Raw genomic sequence first — 21347 nt, 5'->3', positions numbered from 1 at the left:
TCCCAGACCGAGTTGATATCAAATTTTTGAGAGCCAGAAACGGAGTACATCCCACATATTAAATACACTACTGCACTGCCGCTTGATGTAAGACTGTAAGACTGTTGTATTGGTCGACTCCGCTATATACAAGCTAGCTGTGCCTCAGACATCGAAGATGCACAGCCTTTGCAAAGTGCGGTTCACGATGCTCAAAAATCATTCTTTAAACTACACTGGTAGCTTTGAAACTTTTCCCTCTTCCTTTTCTTTTTCTCTCTTTTTTTTTCTATGTATTTTATTTCCAGACTCATAAGCGAGCCCAGAGACTTACATAATGTGAGGGACACATCAAATTCAAACCCTAAGTATAAGTGGCTGGACATCATTTAGAACGCCGAAGAACCGCATAATACTATGTGTTGTAGGTAAAGTACTAGTAAGTGCCTGTACTAATAATATACGTACGGTACCGTACATGATGTGACCTCGGCAGGGGACGGCACGGAAGCACCTCAGCAAGGTTCGGCAAAGAGCTCCCACCATCGTGAGTGTGCATCAGCAATTTCACACTTCTATAGGGACCATAGACGCTATAGAAGGTATAGGCTATTTTCAGACTCTATGCCACCTATACCTCTATACCTCCTCTATACCCTGATATTTTGTATTTACCTCAGCTGGTAGTACTAGCTCCATGCATCAGTTAATGATCACCTATTGTTTTACTAATCACATGAGATTCGGTTTACTTTGACTCTGTCAATTCTGTGCTGTTTCCTTTGTAGTCTGACACCTGCTCCGAGTCCAAGTCTGGCTGTGCCTCCTCTGAGTCTCTCTCAAGAAACTTCTGCCAACCTTGCCACAACCGCTGGTGTTCCAGTTCCGCTAGTGACCATTGCTTCAAATCAGCATCATCAATCCAATCTGCTAGCTTTTCAAGCTGTTCCAGTGCCTCTCGAGCCTCCGTCAATCCGGATCACAGTTTCAGTGAGTTAATCCCTGCATTGAACATTGTCCGATAGTTTGCGAGCTCATTGAGGATAGCTGTGGTACCATTTGACATATCAATCTCCAGGGTCATGAAGTCTCAAGTGGTCAGGCCATTGTACTGCCCATCCAACTCGGAATCCCCGATCTGTCTGTTGCCAGGTGATGCTGGCACATATTGGTAAATTTTCGGATTGTCAAATGCTCTTTTCTTGGGGAAGTTCTGTGGTCTGAGAGCCCTGAAATGCAAAGTCACGAAATCAATCCCTTTGCTCGACGCAGAGACTTGGCAGAAGTACGTACAACTTTCCTTGTCTTCGGCTCTGAATTGCAGCTTGCATCGTACGCCAGTGGTGCTGTTTTGTAAGTGGAGCTAACTTACAGCCAGGCATAGCCAGAGCATCAAAGAGGAACTTTTGTGGGATATCTGAGTCAGGCATGATCAGGATAATGCAAGGAGTACCACTACGCTTGAAAAATATATTATTCAATCAACGGAAAATAATATTTAAAAAATGATTTCATGCATATGATGGTCTGCGTAATGGTTAACATAAAAGGCTTGAAAGCAGTCCAACGAATGGGAATGATGGAATTTATGTGGCAATGCTCAACTGCCAAAAACGGGAAGAAGATGAGTACCTTGAAGGAGAGTGTCTACATGAATGACGCTAAGAACAGGTGTGTGCCTGGCAGTGCCGCGAAAGTCAGGCCTGACAATCCACAGTCCAGTCTTTGCATCTGGTAGGCGCCCGTATGTGTTAAACCAGTGCACCAGAGCACATGGAAACTCTTTGCCATTGTGCCGGAATGAGAAGAATAGCAGTATGCGCACCGCATTCATTCCACGGAATCCTGATTTTTCCTCATCAACAATGGCCAGTGCGCAGTCATACCGAGGATAACCATGCCAGGAAGGGGTTGCACATATGCGTTCACGACGCATACCCCATATACCAGAGATATTGCTTGGCGAATAGAATGTTGCTGTAGCAGAGTGAAAAACATGGACAGGACTATTGATAATGGGATAACTGGTGTCGCTGATGTGATTGAAATTGTCCGGTCTTCTTTGAGTTAATTGCTCATGCAGAAACAGCTGCGTAAGTGCTGGAAGGTCTGGATACCCAATATACTGACCCAGATCGGCAATATCTCTAGGATATGCACGCTCTAAAGAAATCTGATGTAAGTATCAGCTTGCAGCATGAGCAATGAAGAGCATACCAGGTGTCTTCGCTAGTGTGACCTCTCCAATGGTCCTCTCCCCATCCATGGCACCCTCGTCTTCTATTCCATTGTCGAATGGATCAGCAGGTGGAGCCTGCAATGGCTCAACTAAACCATGTTGAATCAAATCCGTTTGAAGAGCAACCAGTTTGTCGAGACACTGATTGGTCAGTAGCATTTGGCTCAGTGCATTATAGCGATTGGATCTTCGCCAGGGCTTCTTTACTGCAGTGATATGTCGTGATTCAGTGATAGATGAGCATAGTCCATTCGGGGCACCAAATTCCATAATATGACTGGGGTAATGTATGATGGCATGTTGCCGAGGAAGAGAGAAGCTCTCACGCACACCCGAGAGTTTGAAGGCCTCACGGAAGTGATGAAAGCGCCGGATGGTTTCTTTAACCTGGTTTAGAGTGCTTTCATCAAAGTCAGAGCACCGAACTAGATAGCAAAAATCCATGAATGCAGAAAGTGTCTTCATGATTGCTTCTGGAAGATACTCAGCGACAGCAGCCAGGTACACCTAGTAGATAATACATCAGCATGAGCATAACATGTAATGATACAGATTGCCATTACCTTCATAAGAGCCTTGGAGTCATCACCTGTCCATTGCTTAAAGCGTTGCCCCTGGGGAAATCTCCTAAGCCCCAGAAAAGGTGGCATAGCGGCAATTTTAAATTATGACAGTGAGTAGATATGCAACCAATCAAAGAATTAGCTCACCGCCGGTCTATATCATCCATTATCTCATTGGCATGAGTCTCACCCTCTTTGAGGACTAAATACTCATGCACCCATTCAACTAAATGGTCCTTGAATGAACCCTTGATAATCTGGTGCAAGAGGTCAGACGAGATCATCTCATGGATGTCCGCACGGGGAAAGTTGAAGGTAAATGGCTGATCTGGCTTTAACATACTTTTCCATGGATGTTAGCAGAGTCACGTACCAAGATATCCTCGTCAATGCCATAGTTGTCCCATAAAACATCCCCATCATCGGCAAAGGCTTCCAAGAGGACTTCAGTAAGTTTTCGTGACCGACGTTCTCCAGGATCATCCAGATTCGCTGCCGGTGAGGTACATCTGTCAATGTCATCAGTCTCTGAATGATTATTGTATGAATAGGAAAGATTCACTTCACACACCAGCCTTGGACAATTCCTGCCAAGAGGACTTGCTCAGGATAATCGGCGATATATGGTCCCAGGTCATAGATCACACGGCGATAGTGACCATCAGGACACTGTCGTACCACTGGCATTGTCATTGCAGGAATGAGTGATGAAAGAATCGCTGTTAGTGATTCATGGTACAGCTTCTTCTTAAAAAGTCTGAATGCAACATCCCGGTCATATTTTCGATCCGCTGAAAGTACCGATGTATCCATCAGGCCAATGTGTCTTCTTATGGAAAAGGATTGCTTACATTTAGGGATGGCGAGAAAGGCTATGGGTACAACACCGTTACAGTGACCTCGACGTGCGGAATTGTGAAGATTGCCGATAGACAAGTAAACGGGATAATATTCCACATTTCCCGTAGCTACCGACACTGTCGTCTTGTCACTACCGAGAATCACGCTGACATACATAGCACCTTCGGTACTGCTATCTGCTTCGAATATCTGGGCCTGAATGACAATTAGCATACAGAAGATCAGTAAATAATCTCTGACAGACCACATGGCACCAGGCATAATTGCCTGACATGAAATCACTCCATCTACGCTGACCAGTCGCATCAAGGTCAACATACGGTGTGGTGTCGAATTCCTTCTCGAAGTCACGATTAGCGAGGATATTGCTGATGACAGTGTCTGGGTCTCGAAACCAGATCTGATAGGATCGCCTCTGCCATTCAGGTGCATCTCGGCCTAGAGTATCCGGGACCACTGTTTCAAAACATTTCCATGGTGCGCTTCCTACACGTATCTCATCAATAGCCTTGTAGAGTGCCTGGTGATTATCAAATGGTGCATCATCTCCATGCCGGTGCATGTCCAGAGACCATAGATCCAGGAGCTCATTGATGTCGGACTGTGACATCTCAACTTTGCGAAAAAGAAAATCGGCCAGATGGAATTGGACTTCTCCATTGAAAGGTGCCCAGACGTTGGCAATAGGTGGATCTGCAGGAGGCGGTGTGTCTGGAGGCAAGGGGTGACCATCTCGATCAGTTTTCACACCTAAAATGTCAATGTGAATATATGCTCATGCCAGTACAGTACCAGGTTGGTGGCTCACCAGTAAGGAATGGATGCAGAGTTCTGCATGGTTTCTCACTGGCAGGAGTCGGTACGGATGAGTGGGGGGATTGAGAGTGGGAAGTTGGAAGCTCAGTGTCATCCAAGATGGTATCATCACGGTATGGATAATCTGAGATGTCAGGCTCGCTCTCTGAGGGGTCCCTGGAAATTGGAGAGATGTGGTTGATTGAGGCTGGATGAGACCGATGACGAGAGTTGACATGCCGAGTCAAATCTCCTGCACGCTTGAAGACTCGATTGCACCCTATCCAAGGACACCGATGTCGAGGCATCCTGGAAAAGGAGGGTGTCTCTGGGATAAACGATGAGTAAGGAAAAGGTGGAAGAGTCCTGATCGAGCTTACCCAATTTTTTTTCTTCGGAACATCGCCACAGACACTCCTCTTCTCACTTTTCAATGTCCTCAGACTCTCGCATCACCACGTGTGGCAAGGCTGCTGCTGTCCCTGCACAATGGATTCCATGCACCCATGCAGAGATTTCCGAAGGCCAGCGAAAGCGAGCTGAAGAAAAGGATTGTCAGCGAGAGGTCAACATGCAGAAGAAGCAGGCAAAAAAGGAGAAACAGCAACAGGCAAAGAAGAAGGTTGCTGCACAGGAGGATGCCAATGCTCTTGAGGATAAGGAAATCCAGTCTTTGCGTCCTGATCTCGACATGATAAAAAACGGCTTACCCCCATCATTGCAGGCCCGCACAGCCAAACCCTCCAGAAAGCGGACTCAGCCAGTCGATATACCCCCTCGAGCAGTAACGCCTATCATTTTATCACCTGCTGATGGATTTGCAGAGGTTCCAGCGTCAGAGGTTGGTATGGACTCATCGGATGAGTTACCTCCTATATCTTCGGTAGCGACATCAGAGTCTGAGGGGATAAGTGATGAAAGGATGGACTTGGACTTCACCTCAGGTAATGAATCACCTCCTATGGGCACCGAGATGGTCATAGATGACAGCGGGTCAGATGGAGAGTATGTTGAACATAGCGCAGTTGTCGTCAGCGATACTGGCTCCGAGGATGAGCAGGATGAGGCCATGCTATACCAGGAGTTTCTGGCTGCACGCCAGAGAGCCAAGGCTGGCGCTATACAGCCAAACTAAGCATCGTCATTGGCTCCAAAGGCGAAACGACAACCTAAAATCAAGGTAAGTATATTTCCGTGTTTAATTGCGATATTTTTCTTACGCTGTGAAGACTGTGGACAGCAAGTTGGAAGTATGACAAGCTATCACCAGTCTCCACACAGTTGCACCAACGTCAACAATCCCTGGGTCAGCCACCACAAAAAAGCGACCCAATCAGCTCACTGATCATGAAATAGCATGAGTTTTGAGTGACTGTGAAGTCAAAGAATACTTACAGTGACATATCCCACTTGAAGCCCAGCCAAGCGATCCAAGTCTGATAGCATTGGAGGTCTCGTCGCCAATTGGGAAAAGATGTACCAACAGAGCGCACCTATGGCTTCCACGACATCATTAGCTTTGTCAGCTCAAGAAGGCGAGACAGAGGCTGATCCAGTGGGTGAGTTTGATCATGACGAGGACGTGGATGCTATCAAGGAAGCGAGAAAAGCAAAGGACCGAATCAAGACTCAGAACAATAAGAATCACGTTGTCGCCGCTGGGAAGGGTCCCAAAGTCAACAAAGTATGTCGTATAACACGCGCTATCCATGATCTGACCTGGCATTGTCAGAAATCGGTCACCGTGAAGCTTGAGCTGGCAAACGTGAATGAGATTGATGGGAAGGAGCATGAGAAGGTTAAGACATGAAAGGCTGCATGGAAGTTCGAAGATCTTCCCCTTCCTTCCACCGCTGATATCAAACTTTTCAAGACCAATGTTATCGTTCCGATACTCGATTGGGCAGCGACGCTTGAGGACCAGTTCAGTGCTAACAGCCACTCTGACTTGAAACCCACCGTAGTTCTGTTATGGACTAATACCTTCGGTCACCTTCCAAGGCATCTTGATGAAGCAAAGAAGGAGCTTCGAGTTGACCATCCTGCAATCATGGGAGTCGTACGTGTATTCCTGGCTTATGTTCTCATGACTAACTGCTCGCAGGTTCAAATTCAAATCCGAACACATCGCAGTGAACTGGGAAAAGTGGCCATGGCAGCCATATCTAGGAATTGGAAACATCCGGAGCTCAAGGGGTGCAAAACAGCTGAACAGCAAGCAGAGTGGGTGCGGAATGCTTCAAAGAATAAATGGTTTGTATATGATAAACCTGAAAACACGGTGAGTACTCATTTTACCATCTCGTCACTGAGAGCTGACTCAACTGAGTCCTCGGGACTTGTAGGCAGCAGAAGGACATGGAGCATATCTGGGACGACTCCTCATTCAGACAATGGCCTACTATATCCATCGTACAATCTCCACACCAACCACTTTTGGTCCTCCGGCTGGGGCTCTGGCTCTTGCAGCAGCAGCAGTGCATCTTGTTTTCCTTCTTATTGACCATAACAGTGATAGTGTCTTGATTGCAGATTAAACGTGCGCTTCAGGTGTGGAAGAAAGGTGTCAACTCTCTCGCAGGCAAACAGTCCAAGAATTCGCTGGATAGTTTTGGTGAAGAACCATGGGTGACAGTCGTCAAACAACACTACAAAAACACGAGCGTATTGTCCAAGGATAAGTGGAACGAGATTTATCTTCGCTGCCAGGAATTCAGCACTGGTGGTAAGGGCGACAACGGTGAGGATTCAGATGATGAAGAGGAAGATGAGAGCAAGGACGTGGATCTTTCGGATTGAGGCAAGTACATTCCCTCACCTCGCAAATGGCAGATGTGTCACTGAGTCTTCTTCAGCGTGTTCTCACCCGCTCGTGCTTGCAGGCTGTTGTCGGTAGTTATACTACCTATGACCGGCGTGACAAAGATAGTATTCAAATTGCAAAAACGAGGCCCATGGAACCGACGAGATATGTCGTATCTGACTGTATATATCACAGCGCTGTTAGTTTATATTGTTCATGACTATACCAATGCAACGATGCCTTTATATCCTTTCATTAGTTGAGCAGCACCTATTTTTGAAGCCATAAATCGATTGGACCACCGCATAATCCTATGTATAGCATGTATAGAGGGCGTATAGCCCTATGACAGGTGGTATAGAAACCATGCATGTGCCTTATAGCCCTATACCATGTTATAGGGTATAGGAGGGCATAGGATTCATAGGTCTATGGTCCCTATATGGGTTGCGAGATTGCTGATGTGACCTTGCCGTGACCATGTCGGTGATGGCATGTGTGTACCATTTTGGGAAGGGAGGGCATATTCGGGACATGATGTGTATACTATGCCAAGCATGTATGGCATGGCAATCAACATGTTTTAGATTTTTGGCCTTTTAACATTACACTTTTATGAAACCCAAATCGGACAGGAAAACACGTTGCAAACTTCACCATCACTGGTCGTCACTCTCCCTCATCTTGATTTTTGACCACCACCATTGCCATTGCTGTCGCCCCCATCCCTACCCCCCCTCAGTCCTCGGTCCCCCCTCCTTTCATCCTTCACCCTTTGACACACACAGGTGACAACCGACGGTGACAACGGCGACACAGATGTGCACAAGCATCCTCCTTGTGCTATGGTGTTACAACACCCCTTTATGGCTAGTACTGTTTCAAAATTGTGGCGTCTTTTCTCTTTGCTTATTTTCCTTTCGATCATTTCCCCTCACTCCTGTATTGTTTGTTGGCTGCGTAGCACCGTACATGTCGCCCTCAATGTCTGCAATATCAGTATTTTTGTCCTATACTCTTTTGAATTGTCGGAAACATCTGTAAAAATATCAAATGTAACCAGAATAAGATGAGGCAAAGCTTCCTCGGATTCAAGTATCCGGAATTCAACTCGCGGCAATGTCGCCAAGTGATTTATTCCCAGATACGAAATAGGCTAATAAAGGTACTTCAATTTAATTTGGGTTTTCATGGAATGAACCTTGGTTACATGCTTGTGGCACTCCTCAGGGACCTAATAACGCCGACTGGAACAAAAACTGAAATAAGCTCACCAGTTTGGCTCGCCGACTTGTGATCGATGGCTGGAGAATTCTCCCGTACTCTCCCCAAAAAGCCTCGCCTCCCACCTCAATCGCTCCCTACGTAAAACCAGAAATACTGCATAATTTCGAGCTGTTCTTGTCACTTCGAAGTTGGACTTTGGTACCATTTTACAGTTTGTTGCCTCCCAATAATAGAATCACTCCATACTCAGTATCATGCTGTCTGAGTATCATCTCCACACTCTACCATGCCTGTTCTATCCATCTCTGAGCTCCTCAATCTGGTTGACTCAAAACCGTCAACCCCAAGTACAGGGTCCCACATGCCTAAATCATTTTCATCTGATGTCACGCCGTTCAAAATAGAGCACAATGTCCGCATAAACCAGAGAACTTTGGCATCCACCATGTACCACCTCAAGTCTAAGGAAATCATTGAATATCCCGAGACGACACCCGACTCACAGACTTCCATTGCGTATATACTCCATATGGAATTGACCGATAAATCATATAATCCAGCTTGTAACTTCGCATATTCTGCAGGGAAACCTTCAGGACAATCCAAAGGTCATTTCACTAAGATTCTGTTGGACCAAGACGGCCAACCGGTTCTGTGTTTAGTTGATTACAGCACTTGTAAGTCCACATCCATAGTGAAATCAGCGGCTTATACTCATAGACACGATCAGGTCGAGGCATTCATGTGTGTCTGTTTGTGAGCTCTCATATCAAGGAGATTTCGCATATGCAAGCCTCGAGAGCAGCCCTTCAATTACAGCTTGATCAGGCTCATAGGGACAAGCCTGACTTTATGCCCAAAGAAGAGATCCTCAATAAGACCATAGCTTAGTTCAGGTTCATCACAGATAACAGCTGCAGTTACAATTTACAAGAAGCCACTCTTTATACCGAAAAGGAACAGTCCATCAAAACCGAGATTCAACAGATGCCTACCAAAGCAAAGCATGGTCAGAAGAGCAAGCAAACGTGCCAAGGTCGAATTGTCATTAGACAAATGCAAGAAAAGCAATACATTTGGTATGTCAGCCATCCTATACTGCCACTCTGAGAGAAAGCAAACTAATAGTGTGATAGCTGCGAACATTATTCGTGCACTTCGCACAAACACTTCATCCTGTATCCCGATCGAGGAGGAGGATTCAACTTCGAGTATTTGTGCGCATTGGTTAGGAACGATGAGCTGACAATCAAGACAATTGAACTGGGAGCTTACAAGAATGGCTATGGGCTGTTAGCTCCTTGCACTACAGTCCACAATTTTAGCTCCCAAAAGGTGAATTGTGGTAAGTCAATTATATTTCCCTTACACCACGCCCATAAATCTCAAATTTAATAGAGAATGGGCACAGAAAATCAGGTAAAGAGACCATGCTCATGACAGAAATGGTGCATCAGCCATGCTCAGCCAGATTCACTGTCATTCAACCGGAGGACAGTTACTGGGAGGCATGCCCCAAGATACTTCTTCTTTGCCACAGTCCTCATACACATCCTATTCCCCTTCCAACGATGATGCCTGTTCATATTAAATCCAAACTCAAACTATTGATACGTAGCCTCGAACACGAGCTGGCGGATATGACCCCTCGATGGTTTTGCTGACACCCTGCAGTCGTTAACCACGTAAAACAACTCTGTCCAGATGAAGAGGAGCCGACGCTCACTCATGTCCACCCATTCTTGGCCAACTTGGACCACATAGTATCGTACATTCACACAGAAATCAAGGCCTGTCTCCCCAATGGGACCGGATGGGATGGTACGAGTTCCAAGTTCATTAATATCAGTTACTTTACAGAGGTGGGTTCGACAGGTGTTCAGCATATGAAATCCAAACAAGACGAGGAAGGGAGCACACCCTACATACGTGAAATGAAGGAAATATCTTGGCAAAGACTCAAAGATGGCAGAGACCACATTGATGATAGTGAAGATGAGGATGGCCCTCTCGAAGGTTTAGACGACGACTGTTTCAAGTTGATCATATGCATGCTGCTGCAATGCAGTGAAGACCTTCTGAAGGCAAAGTACGTCCAAAGCGACATTTCTTTCAAGCATGTTCCGGGCTGGAAGGAATTTGAGTTGGTCAGTGTGGACCATGAGACGAATCAAGGTAAGTCAGCCTCCATCTTTCTGTGACTCAGGCTAATCGTTCCAATTGGCAGTGGTGGTTATCTGCAGAGCTTTCATGAACTCACAGTCCGCGTGTGCTCATCAAGTGTTGTTCGCGACCATTAGGTCAGTGGTGCACCAAGACACCCAAAGGGACATCAAGTATCGACACCTGCATTTGCCTTCCCTCAATGATCATCAAGGAATATTGCACTGGGCCACTGACCAAGATTGAGGACAGGCAAAAGGTACGACAGACTGCCTACTATTTTAAAGAGAAGTTCACATTATTATGCCAGGCTTAGGCTTCCATCTTCAGGACATTGCCCAAGAGTTAGCACACAACTGCAAGGACTTGCATGAAATGGGCCGCTCTGTTTCCAGCTTAGGACCTTATGAACATATCCACCAGTTGTATCGTGTATGTACAGCGCATCTCACTCGTGGAATCACGAGTTCCGGCATACAAGACTATTCAGTTAAAGACAAAATGCATAGTCTGGTATGTATTCGACATCCAAATTGGGATGAAACCATAGCCTACATAGAAAGAGAGGGTGGGGTATCCAATCATAGTAAGTGGACGTCCTCAACAAATCCTCTGTCGCCGTTCTAACAATTGGTTTCGTGCATAGATTGGATTTACAATAAGATACACTCGAAATTTGCTCTGCAAGGAATGTGTTGGGAAAGGAGCTTCATACCATTGAGTATTTGGCAAGCAGGCGATGCCATGACAAACGCAGTCAAAATGTCCCACATAGATATCTATCGGGAAGGCATGCCGTGTTCCCTCGTTGGCGGCATCTCTGGTGCTCGATACTATGATAAGATGTGCCTTCAGACCCACCGCGTACCTATTCATCATTCATGCGCTTGCTCATCACTGACATTTCTTTTAGCAGGTCATGCAAAAGACTGGAGTGAAGGCCGTCTACAGGCCTACTACGACCGTCGTTTCGGTCATCCGAAAATATAAACGCACAGGTAAGACTTCATTTCCTCTGCATGCAGGTGTGGATGAACTCGTCCGCCAATGTAGTTATTCAGCAGACGCGCAAGTTCAATATGGCTGACAAGCATATCAATGAGCAGAACGAGCGACTGCGTAAGTCTTGGGAAAGGTATCAAAACACGGTCTGTAAGTTAGCGGCGAAACCAACTGACCTCAAAGCCATCGAGTCACACGAAAAACAGAAGGTCACCTATGAGAAACAGAAGCAAAAGAGCCTAGACATGAAAAAGAAAATGCATGGTCAGAGCTCAGGATGAGTAAATATAATCTTGCATGGGTAGTTGCCAAAGATAATCGCCAGTCTTTATGAATCTGAAAGTCCTGAAAGTCAGTTATACTTAGAAGGAATAAGTTTTGGAACGTACTTCTGTCCTGTTCATATGATCCGTCGTTGTGGGGCATGCCCCAACATGCATGAATGATACTGATAGACGTGTTCATAGTTTTTCTAAGTTTCTCGAATGATTTTTACTCTTGATGCGCTCCACATCAGCCGAATTTGCGATATACTGGGTTCGCTAGTGTACCCTACTAAATGTATTCAAGTAATTTGATATTCTACGGTAGCATATTGTAACAAGTCAAGGAGGGAAAGCTTACATAAGAGCTTGGATTTATTTGATAGCGGCATGTTTGAAGGGCCGCCAGAGACGTCTGAGTTCTAAACGCCCAGTAAGCGCCTGGGAAAGTCCGAGGTCTAGACGCCCAGTAAGCACCCGCGGAAGTCCCTGGTGGTCCTTCAAACATGCCGCTATCAAACAAATCCAAGCTCTTATGTAAGCTTTCCCTCTTTGTTTTCCTTCTATTACTACACGTGCAACAGTAACTGCGGTAAGCAATAGATATTCCTTGTAGCTAGTAGTATACATGTGAAATATATTATGTTTTGAATGTTATGAATGATTATCTTGCCCCGGAATGAACTGACGTGAAACTACAGTGGTGACACGTGAAAAACGAAAGACGACGCCACTGTCATTGTTACATTGATGGTATGTTTTCTATACAATGAGTGCTTCATGTTCTAACTGTCATAGCAGTCTATCTTTCTAGACCTCGAGGCTGGTGTAGATACTGACTCAGATGTCGAATCCCCATCTGAGAGCGAGGAAAGCTTCATTATCGATGAAGAATCCTCGGACGAAACAGCGGACTCGGGACCCATCAATCTGTCTGCATGCATTCCTATTCCTTCTAGACAAGAGGAAGATCAAGCATGGGAAGGCTTGCTAAAGAGAGCAAAGGCACGTTCAAATGTGAGGGAATGCTTGCTAGTCGGTGAGGGAAGCTACGATTGGTGTCTTTTGGATGTTGCACCCGAACTCTGGGTTCTATCTTGCTTTGTGAGTCATGTGTTGTCTCTATATGCATTTATTCCTGATGTTTTTTTGAAGCCTGGTTGGGAGGACATTGTGGTTTTTCACATTGGCCGAAATGCGCGACCGGAGCATGGTATCAATGCCGCCTTTATTATGCCTCGCCTCGAGAAACAAGTCTGGCTTGAGGCAGAAATGACATCGGCACTCAAGACGTGGCTCGTTGACATCCCAGGTGTGGCACTGCAAAATCAGCAGGTTCAACTCCACGCCGTTCCTCTGAACACAAGTGCATGTGCACTATACTCTGGCTCATCGTCGCACCCCATGGTGAATGGAGCATGGGTCAAAGTTCATCATGGCCGGTTCAAAGGCGAGGTGGGGATGGTGGCTAAGGTGTATCCTTGGGGTTGTAAGGTGTTGTTGGTACCGAAACTGGATCCCAGCGCTCAAGAAAAATCGAAGAACAAACGATGACGGCTTCAAAGTTCGGATTTTGCCCCCAAACTCTTCGACCATGCAGCTTTCAATGCATCAATAATTGGAGAGTCTCATTATCGCTTTCAGGGCTTGGTGTATGAGCATGACCTTCTCGCTCGCCACCTCTCTTTCTCTCAGATTGAAAATGCTCACGAGATCGGCAACCAAACAGTCGTGCTTTTTGGTCAGTCCCGACATCCTCAAGTCCATAGGCACCTACGAGATCATCCAAAAGTCTCCGAATGGTGCTTTCAGGTTGGAGAAAAGGTTATCCAAGTAGGGACAGGCCGATCTGGATTGATCCATACTGTCAGCGATGAGGGGTTGGATGTTCAATTTTCAGAAGGAATATTTCCAGTCCGATGGACTGATGTTTGCAAAGAGTTCATGGTGGGACAGTACATCCAGATCACGGAGGGTCTACCTGCAGATAGATGGTCTGGATGGGTACACGCATTCGAGGGGAGGTTTTTACAGTTGATATCCCCCGCTGGCCCCAATAGTCACCAAATCGAGGTACATCGTATATTGTGCACTTGCCTACTCAAAACTGATAGCATTTGTAGGTGCACAGCGTACACCCAAACATCGTCATCGCAGACAGTCCACCCAGCACAAAGATCTCTGCCCCGTCCACCGAATCTTTGATTCCCACATCGACACCTGTTGCGCCATGGATAGGGACGAGAGTTTTGGTAACTCAACAAGGCCATCCCTGGCATGGAAAGACCGGGGATGTGAAAGATGTCAACATTATGACAGATCCGTCATGTAACCCCCAGCCAATCTTACAGGTGTTGGTTCAGGTGGATCACTATGATGCGAATGCTCCTTTCCTGTGTTGCTGGTTCCCCTACCTCGATATAATCGAGGCCGACTCATGGCTGCCTCTCAATGAGGTGCAACCATTATCAGATGCCCACAGTTTCTTTCGTGGGCAGGTTCCTTATACTAACATCTTGCAGGAGAAGGGGAGGTGTATTCCTCTGCCACCCGTTGTGGTAGAAGAATCCGGAAACACTACTCCTAGGCCCAATCCCTCTGAACGATGCCTCTCTCCAGCATGGGATCCATCGTCCCCGGATTCCATTCACTGGTGCCTCAATCCAGAGATCCTTGGCGCAAAGTTCCGTGTGCAATACAATGGCCGCCAAATTGTAGCCTTGGTAAAGCGTAACAATGATGGAAAGATCGTTTGCATCAGGGATGATACGCTACTGAAAGAAGTCCTCGATCCCTCCAGAGTCCTGCCGATTCATCCAAAGGCACAACATTATGACATGTTTTTCATGATATCAGGCGAGCATTGTGGGAAATATGTCAGGAGCATTCAATTCATGAAGCAGTCATCCAGTGATAGCATGGATTTGGATTGGACTGTAGCTGTGGTGATACCGCGAGCTCCCTTCCTTGAGGATGAAATAACAGATGATAGGTTCGTCTTGCATAGCTCCATGATGACCCTTGCAGCAGAGACCAAGGATTCCAAGCGACTGAATTCCAAGGTGAAAAAACAGCTATGACAGCCTGCTCGGGACTATTGATGTATTTATACCATCTTGTATTCTATCAATTGTACTATTTTTTATCATTGGCAATCTGACCAACGAGAGACAGTAATGACAAGTAAATATTCTGACCGTTTAAGGGCAATGGTGAGGAAACCCATCATGGTAATATCTAGTACAGCCCAAGCAACTCACGACAAGCATAGAAAGCTCCTCCCCTGTTACCCCACAATGATCCAAAGATAAGCGATTCCAGAGAACGACTTTCCACCCTACTGGAGTGGTCTGTTGGATAAGAGATGGTGCACCTGATCTGTCCTTGTCAATCCCAACTGGATGAGGAGTAGGAGGGAACTGATAACACTCATGGGTACTTATGACTGCTGCTGTCTGGATGCCTACCTCTTGGCGCATGGGACCTTGAGTAGCGGGAGCGATCGTCGAGGCTTTGACTTGAACCTCGTTCTCTGGGGCTGGAGGTGCTGGCGCCGGTGCTGGTACAGCCTTGACGATCCTACCTGGTACCTCTTTCTCTTGTCCTGCGGAAACTGGCTCCTTATCTTTGTTATCCCATTGGCGCCGCAGCTTTTTGTAAGCATGATTGACAGGCTGTCGTCTCGCCGCCCTTTTTTTCTCCACATCCGCCAAATCCAGGGCTATATAAAATATGAGTACCGAAACAGTCAAGCTAGAGCATCAAACAAACTTGGTACTTTGGTCGTTTGCGAGGTTACATCACGGACATTGTCGGTTTGTGTGTTATTCTCCTTGGGCTTCTCTTCTGAATCAGGAACTCTGCTAGAATACCAGCGGTTGGGGTCGTCGGACGCATATTCCAGACCTTCGTCGATGTCAGAAAGGCTGCACGTTGTTGCGACTGCAGCCTATTTACGCATGTAATTTTGCAATCTAGAGTGTTTTACACACATACTGAGAGATAGTGAGCGAGCGGACTAAAACTATGCGTCGACACTAATGCTATGCAGTGCAATGATATGGAATATAACTTATGGCATAAGAAGCAATGGGATTCTAAACAGGACTTAGTCACAGCACTGTACCTGACGAGCATGTGTGATGAGAAGGCCAAACCATATACCCAATGCCTTAGGCTCTAACTTACAAGCACACTCGCGGGAGCTAGATAAAACCTTGAAGATTGCACTGACACTGAGAACACTTAGCGCGCTTGCTAACTGTGATGCGCTGTACCTGAAAATCCGGGGAAATCCTTAAGTGAGCTGACAGATATCACCAGCACAAGCTTGGGCAATGGGCTTCGGCCGAAGTCTGCGAGCCCGCGTTCCATTGTTCTGAGTCCCATTGTTCGAAGACTCACTTGTTGCCATGTCTACGAGAAGCCTCTGTGAATCCAAGAAAAGAAGTCCTGAATGACATATGCCAGAACTGATAGTTCCATGCGCCTAGACCTGTCGGTCGCTAGAGAACAAGCCTGCGGGTGTCGGGAGAGCACCTCTTGGCACACGTTTAGCAAGCTCACTATAGAAATGAGACTAAAACTGGGAAGTCCGACTCGGATGCTCAGTAAGGTGGTGGTGGCAACGTGCTACGCATGTAGGAGTCTGGGTACTGCATGACATTTGTAATTCTAATTCCCCTGTAGTATAAGTAGGCTGGTTACAGTAGGTAGAGGCCAAGTTTCGAGCCCCCAAGTTCCCGTGCACGCGTTGAAGGCGGTACTGTAACAAAGGATCAGTTTGTGACTTCGAGCTGTGCATAGAATTAGCGAGCTCACTCAGAGAAATACGAGATACCCTTTTGATAAGACTTTTGAGAACTTAGTCAGAGTGAATACAAATCAGTGATGCTGTTTCTGTTCTGTTAAGTGTGATAAGTCTGTTCGGAGAATGTGTTGAAGTGGAAATCTGAGATCTGTTCTGTTCTGTTCTGTTCTGTTCTGTTTCAGTCTGTTCCATGTCTGTTCTGTTCGAAGTTCCGTTTCTGAATCTGTTTTCCAAGCACTTCTGAAGTGTTCTTGAGTCGAGATAACCTGCTGGAGTTAGTTGGAGAACCCCTACATACAGTTGTGTAGCGAGCGGGCTAAGTCAGTGCTTGCCTGTGGTGTTCTTTTAGCAAGCTCACTAAAGTTCCGGCGTGTATTGCCTCTGTTTCTGTTGGGATCAGTGTCCCTTGTGTATTATAACTCAAATCTGCCTTGAAGGTTGCATTGCGCCAGTGAACAACCTTCCTGTAAAAAGTTCCTAGACTTAGGAAGTCATTAGAGAAAGCTTAGCTTCGCTAAGAGCACTGAGAATAAGAGAAACTCTTCGAGATATTGAAGTATAGTTGGATCGCATTAGAAATAATCACTCCCCCTAGAACTTACAAGGGTGATTGTAGTTTGTGTAGTTGTGTGAGTGTGTGTGTGGGTTTTTGGAGGTTTGCCTTTTAGCCCGCTCACTATTCCACAGGTGCCCACAGCCAGCCTCTTCAGCATGTTCTGGTTCCAGGCTTTCCCGTGGAATTCCTCCCAGCGCTTTTCATACTCTGTAATTATTCATGTGAGTAAGGGTGATTTGTTCTGGTAACACATGGTGATGACTTACTTCTGTAGTTCATGTTCTCAATGTCTTGACTACCAACTGTACCCTATGTCAAAAGTATTCAATGCTGATGGCCTGGTAACTTACCAGCATAGTTTTGGAGGGCCGTTTGAGGAAGACCAGGACCAAACACCTTTGAGAGATTGACTACGACCTTCTTGAGAACCAGAGCAATACCAGGATGGCGGAGTCGTACCTTCGTATCCACAATAGTCTGATGTGCAGTGGAAGCGCCATTTTCCATCATCGCCCTGACATAGAATCATCTGAACAAGTGCGGAGGAAGGATCTTTCAAAGGACAGAGGCAGTTGGGCACAGTGACGTCCCACTCCAGCATATAATGCCTGAGGTTCTCAACACTGACAGGGACGAGCACTCCGTTCTCCTGTCTCCAGGCAGGACTGTTCGGAACGTGTGTTTAGAAGAACACCTTGGAACGAATTAGGTACTTACTAGTTCCAGACATTCATCATAGCACCCATGATGGTGACTAAATGTTGGATGGCTCGATTCTTAATGAAATCGAGAGACCTCTGGGCATCATAATAGCATTTATCAAAAGCAAGAGCAGCGTCGGGAGATGGTGGAGGCATGAAACAGTCGCTTGACTTCGAAACAGACCTTGAGGGAGGCATCACAAGAAGAGACTGTTGCTTGACAGGATGTGGATGGGATATAAGTCAAGGTAGAGGCAGGGAAGGTAGACTTCTGGTACGAAGATCACGGCCCATGGCTCTTACCAGATTGTCTCTCTATTTACCACAAAATGAATTCTTCTTTTCCTGAGGAAATAACATCCCAGATGCCTAATAGCTAAAATGTTGTCGCATTTAGGATTAGAATTATGGCTATTATAATGGCATATTTTCCAAACCATCAGTTCCAGTGTGGTGTTAACGTGCTCTGCTTGGTTTAGGTCCCATTAACCGATCTCACAACCAGTGAATTACTTTAACACCTAGCATTAGGATTAGAGTTATACTCTCTGGAACAATGGACCGAATACGATCTGTGTCCCAAACGAAGAGGCAGCAACCAATGATATTCAAATTTAATGCTGAGAATATTCGGTACCTGCAATTGGACCGAATTGCCCAACTAACTTTAAGACGAAGCTAATACTCATGATATAAAGTTACTGTTTTCAGGCTGTGTTCCTATGGTAGGCGTTCAGACTTCGGTCACTCAAAATTCTGAGAGCTTGTATCACATCAAGGTCTCGCATCGTGTTCAGGACACATAGTGAACCAGCTGATGAATGCGATGTTGATGTTCACTTGAGTATGTTCTGTGTTAGTGTCCTTCGAAATAGAAAATTTTCTATTAGATTTGCCCTATCGGTTGCCGTTGGCAGCTCCTACAATCCGCACAAAGACGCGTTGAATCCCCCAATATTCTTGGAGCATTTCTTCCAGGTGATCTAGCTTCATGTACACCATCACATTTGTCCATCTGTCAGGAGGCGTACCCACATCGAGCCATCGATGTTTAAGACCCATGATGTACAAAGCAAAAATCTCCTGAACAAACCGCCATGAGTAGAGGTACTTGGTTGGGATTTAAGAATTACACACAATTTTCCGTTGTTTCTCGTTTAAGTTGATGTGAGTTGGGTCGATGCCCTCAGATTTGCTAGGCCATCTATCGAACCACCTGGAGTAAATACGCTCCAAGCACAGCAGAACGCGGTTGTTCTGAATGGCTCTCTCGAAGGAAGGGCCTTGATCAGCCAACCAAACTTCCTGCTCTGGGCTGTAATCGTACTGAACAGCATAACGGTACAGTCCAATCACTGGGAGCACATCTAGGAGAGGTCTGTCAAAGATGAGGTGAGTGAGGAAGACCGGTAAGAGGGTATCTCATACTCATAGGGTGAATTGGTGTAGAGGGAATAAGACGACATGAGTGTCCGAACCCAGGCGAGTTGGAACATTCTTAAGTATCTAGCACGGATAAGCCTGTTAAAAATAGATGACAGGATCCTGAGAGCACGTATGGCGATGGCAGAAAGAACAACGGGTTCCTAGTTTCATGGCGCATCATAGTGTCATACTGAACGTACTCTGTTCGCGTGCAGTTTGTTGTTAAAGATGTCGGTCAGCCATTGTTTAATCTGTCATTGTTTTTGTCTTAATGCTATAATCGTTCTCTTAAGAAGGTGCATGGGTTAGAGAGGATGTATTATTTCAGAATAGGTACTACTACGTTGCATGTAACTAATCGGAATCCAAGATTTCAATGGTTTCTGTAGTTAACGGAGTGCTTGTAAAAATATCAGGAATATAAGCAACTCTGTCCTTGCCTTTTCCCTTCTCGCTTTTGACAGCCACCTCCTTCGCAGTCTTGCAGCACGTAATTGGTTTCTGGACCGTAAAACAAACATGCTGACCATGGGTGAGTTTGCTGAAGAGTTTGCCGCACTCGAGGCAGTGTACAGTGGTTTGCCTGTACTCCGAGAGTGTGATACCTTCTCCCGACTTGTAGCAACCTTCAAGAGCTCGAAGGGTTTCAGTTGGGAGTGCTGAGGCGCCCTGGAAGAACTCTTCCATGGTCGACGTGCCACGTAAGGATACTGAGATGTATTCATGAGCTAAAGGATAAAAAAAGGGAAAAACGACGTACTTTTGCGGAGAAACGACTCCTTGAACATGACATCCTGAGCTATTGCGTCGGTGGTCAGTCTGTGATTAAGGTAGGAAGATAATGAAACTCACCAACAGCTTTTTTTGATGACAGAACTCCCCAGTGAGGAGGGGAGAAATCTCCAATGTCACTTGATGCCGAAGGCTGCACCTGCGAGCGACGCTTTTTCAGTGATCCATCTGGTTAATAGTTGATGAGACAAATAATTATTGTGAGAATGAAGAACTCACCATTGGATTTGAGCTCAAGCTTATGCTTAGAAGTGCCCAAAGACCATACAACCACATCCAACACGTGCAGCAAGCTTGAGCTGGATGATGACAAGACAGGAGAGGGGCTGTTTTGGTTGGAAGCAATAGTAGGAGTGACAGTGATGGGCTCTGAATGGAAAATAATGTCAGCATCGAGTCGGACAAAGAAAAGGATAAAACGTACGTGTTGCCACGGTGGTGGCGCTGAACGTGGCAAGGGTATTTCCGAGAGCACCATTGCTAGTAAGCTCCTCAAGGGGAACTGCCAAACATGCAGCCTCAGTGTTTGAAGTTCAAAATCAATAAAGATGGAAGCTCACCAAAGAATTTGCATCCAAATATGCCTAGGCCAGGGTGAGCAGTGCTGCAGCGTAGAGCAAGCTTGCCAGGGTTTCTGTGGTCGGCGTTTGCAGCTGGGCCCATTGTAAAAAGGATGGTCTCATGATACTCGCCAGCAAAAGCCTGTGGGCACCAGCAAAAGGGGTAAACAAAGGTCGAGGACGCCTAGCCCCATGAAAATAAGTCTGTATGTATATTTTTCATAAAATGAGAAGCACTTACATGCAATGCAGCCAATCCATTTGCGTGAACAGGCCTCCAGACCCCGTTTGCATCCTGATATCCTGGGCTATAATTACAATAACACATGAGTGCAATACAAGAGAAACAGGAAATAAAAACTTACTAGACAAAGAATACAAGACTTCGAGACACTGGGTCGAAGGAGACGACCGAATTATTGTAATGATAGTGGTATTGTTGTTAGCGACCGATTACACAAACAAGATCAAACAACTAAGCGTGACTCGCACTTCGGTCAGGCGCTTTGTGTTGCTCGCAGGTTTGCGTGCAGGGAGCTATCGCTTAGTGGAGCGAGAGTGAGTTCAGACTAAGTTATCGGGTGAATAAACTTTAGTTCGAGACTGAG

At 46.0% G+C, this 21347-nt stretch overlaps 7 protein-coding genes across 7 annotated transcripts; 4 read left to right on the top strand and 3 right to left on the bottom strand.

The window, feature by feature from the left end:
* Positions 1 to 1579: 1579 nt before the first annotated feature.
* EV420DRAFT_1282903 (uncharacterized protein) lies at positions 1580 to 4745 on the bottom strand (the record flags this gene model as incomplete). The annotated part of the gene is made up of 9 exons (XM_060468309.1): positions 1580 to 2142; positions 2197 to 2725; positions 2782 to 2845; positions 2929 to 3104; positions 3155 to 3290; positions 3344 to 3572; positions 3633 to 3837; positions 3887 to 4392; positions 4451 to 4745. The coding sequence occupies 9 exons, from the start codon at positions 4743 to 4745 to the stop codon at positions 1580 to 1582; spliced, it is 2703 nt and encodes a 900-aa protein (XP_060321618.1).
* Positions 4746 to 4870: 125 nt separating this feature from the next.
* EV420DRAFT_1488856 (uncharacterized protein) lies at positions 4871 to 5572 on the top strand (the record flags this gene model as incomplete). The annotated part of the gene is made up of 1 exon (XM_060470661.1): positions 4871 to 5572. One exon carries the CDS (start codon positions 4871 to 4873, stop codon positions 5570 to 5572), a length of 702 nt encoding a protein of 233 aa, XP_060321617.1.
* A 360-nt stretch (positions 5573 to 5932) lies between these two features.
* EV420DRAFT_1654263 (uncharacterized protein) lies at positions 5933 to 7236 on the top strand (the record flags this gene model as incomplete). The annotated part of the gene is made up of 6 exons (XM_060478801.1): positions 5933 to 6121; positions 6170 to 6202; positions 6251 to 6496; positions 6542 to 6718; positions 6783 to 6914; positions 6970 to 7236. 6 exons carry the CDS (start codon positions 5933 to 5935, stop codon positions 7234 to 7236), a joined length of 1044 nt encoding a protein of 347 aa, XP_060321616.1.
* Positions 7237 to 8912: 1676 nt separating this feature from the next.
* On the top strand, positions 8913 to 11913 carry EV420DRAFT_1488854 (uncharacterized protein; the record flags this gene model as incomplete). Its single annotated transcript, XM_060470660.1, has 12 exons — positions 8913 to 9144; positions 9375 to 9546; positions 9604 to 9812; positions 10172 to 10288; positions 10343 to 10642; positions 10768 to 10889; positions 10961 to 11062; positions 11140 to 11143; positions 11190 to 11216; positions 11277 to 11494; positions 11547 to 11628; positions 11684 to 11913. The coding sequence occupies 12 exons, from the start codon at positions 8913 to 8915 to the stop codon at positions 11911 to 11913; spliced, it is 1815 nt and encodes a 604-aa protein (XP_060321615.1).
* Positions 11914 to 12401: 488 nt separating this feature from the next.
* EV420DRAFT_1488853 (uncharacterized protein) lies at positions 12402 to 14975 on the top strand (the record flags this gene model as incomplete). The annotated part of the gene is made up of 6 exons (XM_060470659.1): positions 12402 to 12432; positions 12480 to 12487; positions 12697 to 12999; positions 13051 to 13384; positions 13496 to 13968; positions 14019 to 14975. 6 exons carry the CDS (start codon positions 12402 to 12404, stop codon positions 14973 to 14975), a joined length of 2106 nt encoding a protein of 701 aa, XP_060321614.1.
* A 3884-nt stretch (positions 14976 to 18859) lies between these two features.
* On the bottom strand, positions 18860 to 19428 carry EV420DRAFT_1654260 (uncharacterized protein; the record flags this gene model as incomplete). The annotated part of the gene is made up of 3 exons (XM_060478800.1): positions 18860 to 19045; positions 19100 to 19340; positions 19391 to 19428. The coding sequence occupies 3 exons, from the start codon at positions 19426 to 19428 to the stop codon at positions 18860 to 18862; spliced, it is 465 nt and encodes a 154-aa protein (XP_060321613.1).
* A 313-nt stretch (positions 19429 to 19741) lies between these two features.
* On the bottom strand, positions 19742 to 21067 carry EV420DRAFT_1488851 (uncharacterized protein; the record flags this gene model as incomplete). The annotated part of the gene is made up of 7 exons (XM_060470658.1): positions 19742 to 20097; positions 20148 to 20186; positions 20240 to 20347; positions 20399 to 20548; positions 20604 to 20681; positions 20740 to 20923; positions 20981 to 21067. The coding sequence occupies 7 exons, from the start codon at positions 21065 to 21067 to the stop codon at positions 19742 to 19744; spliced, it is 1002 nt and encodes a 333-aa protein (XP_060321612.1).
* Positions 21068 to 21347: the final 280 nt, after the last annotated feature.

Source organism: Desarmillaria tabescens (genome assembly GCF_030435595.1).
Source record: "Desarmillaria tabescens strain CCBAS 213 chromosome Unknown EV420scaffold_202, whole genome shotgun sequence".
Lineage (NCBI taxonomy): Eukaryota > Fungi > Basidiomycota > Agaricomycetes > Agaricales > Physalacriaceae > Desarmillaria > Desarmillaria tabescens.
This window is presented reverse-complemented; position numbering and strand designations above follow the sequence as displayed.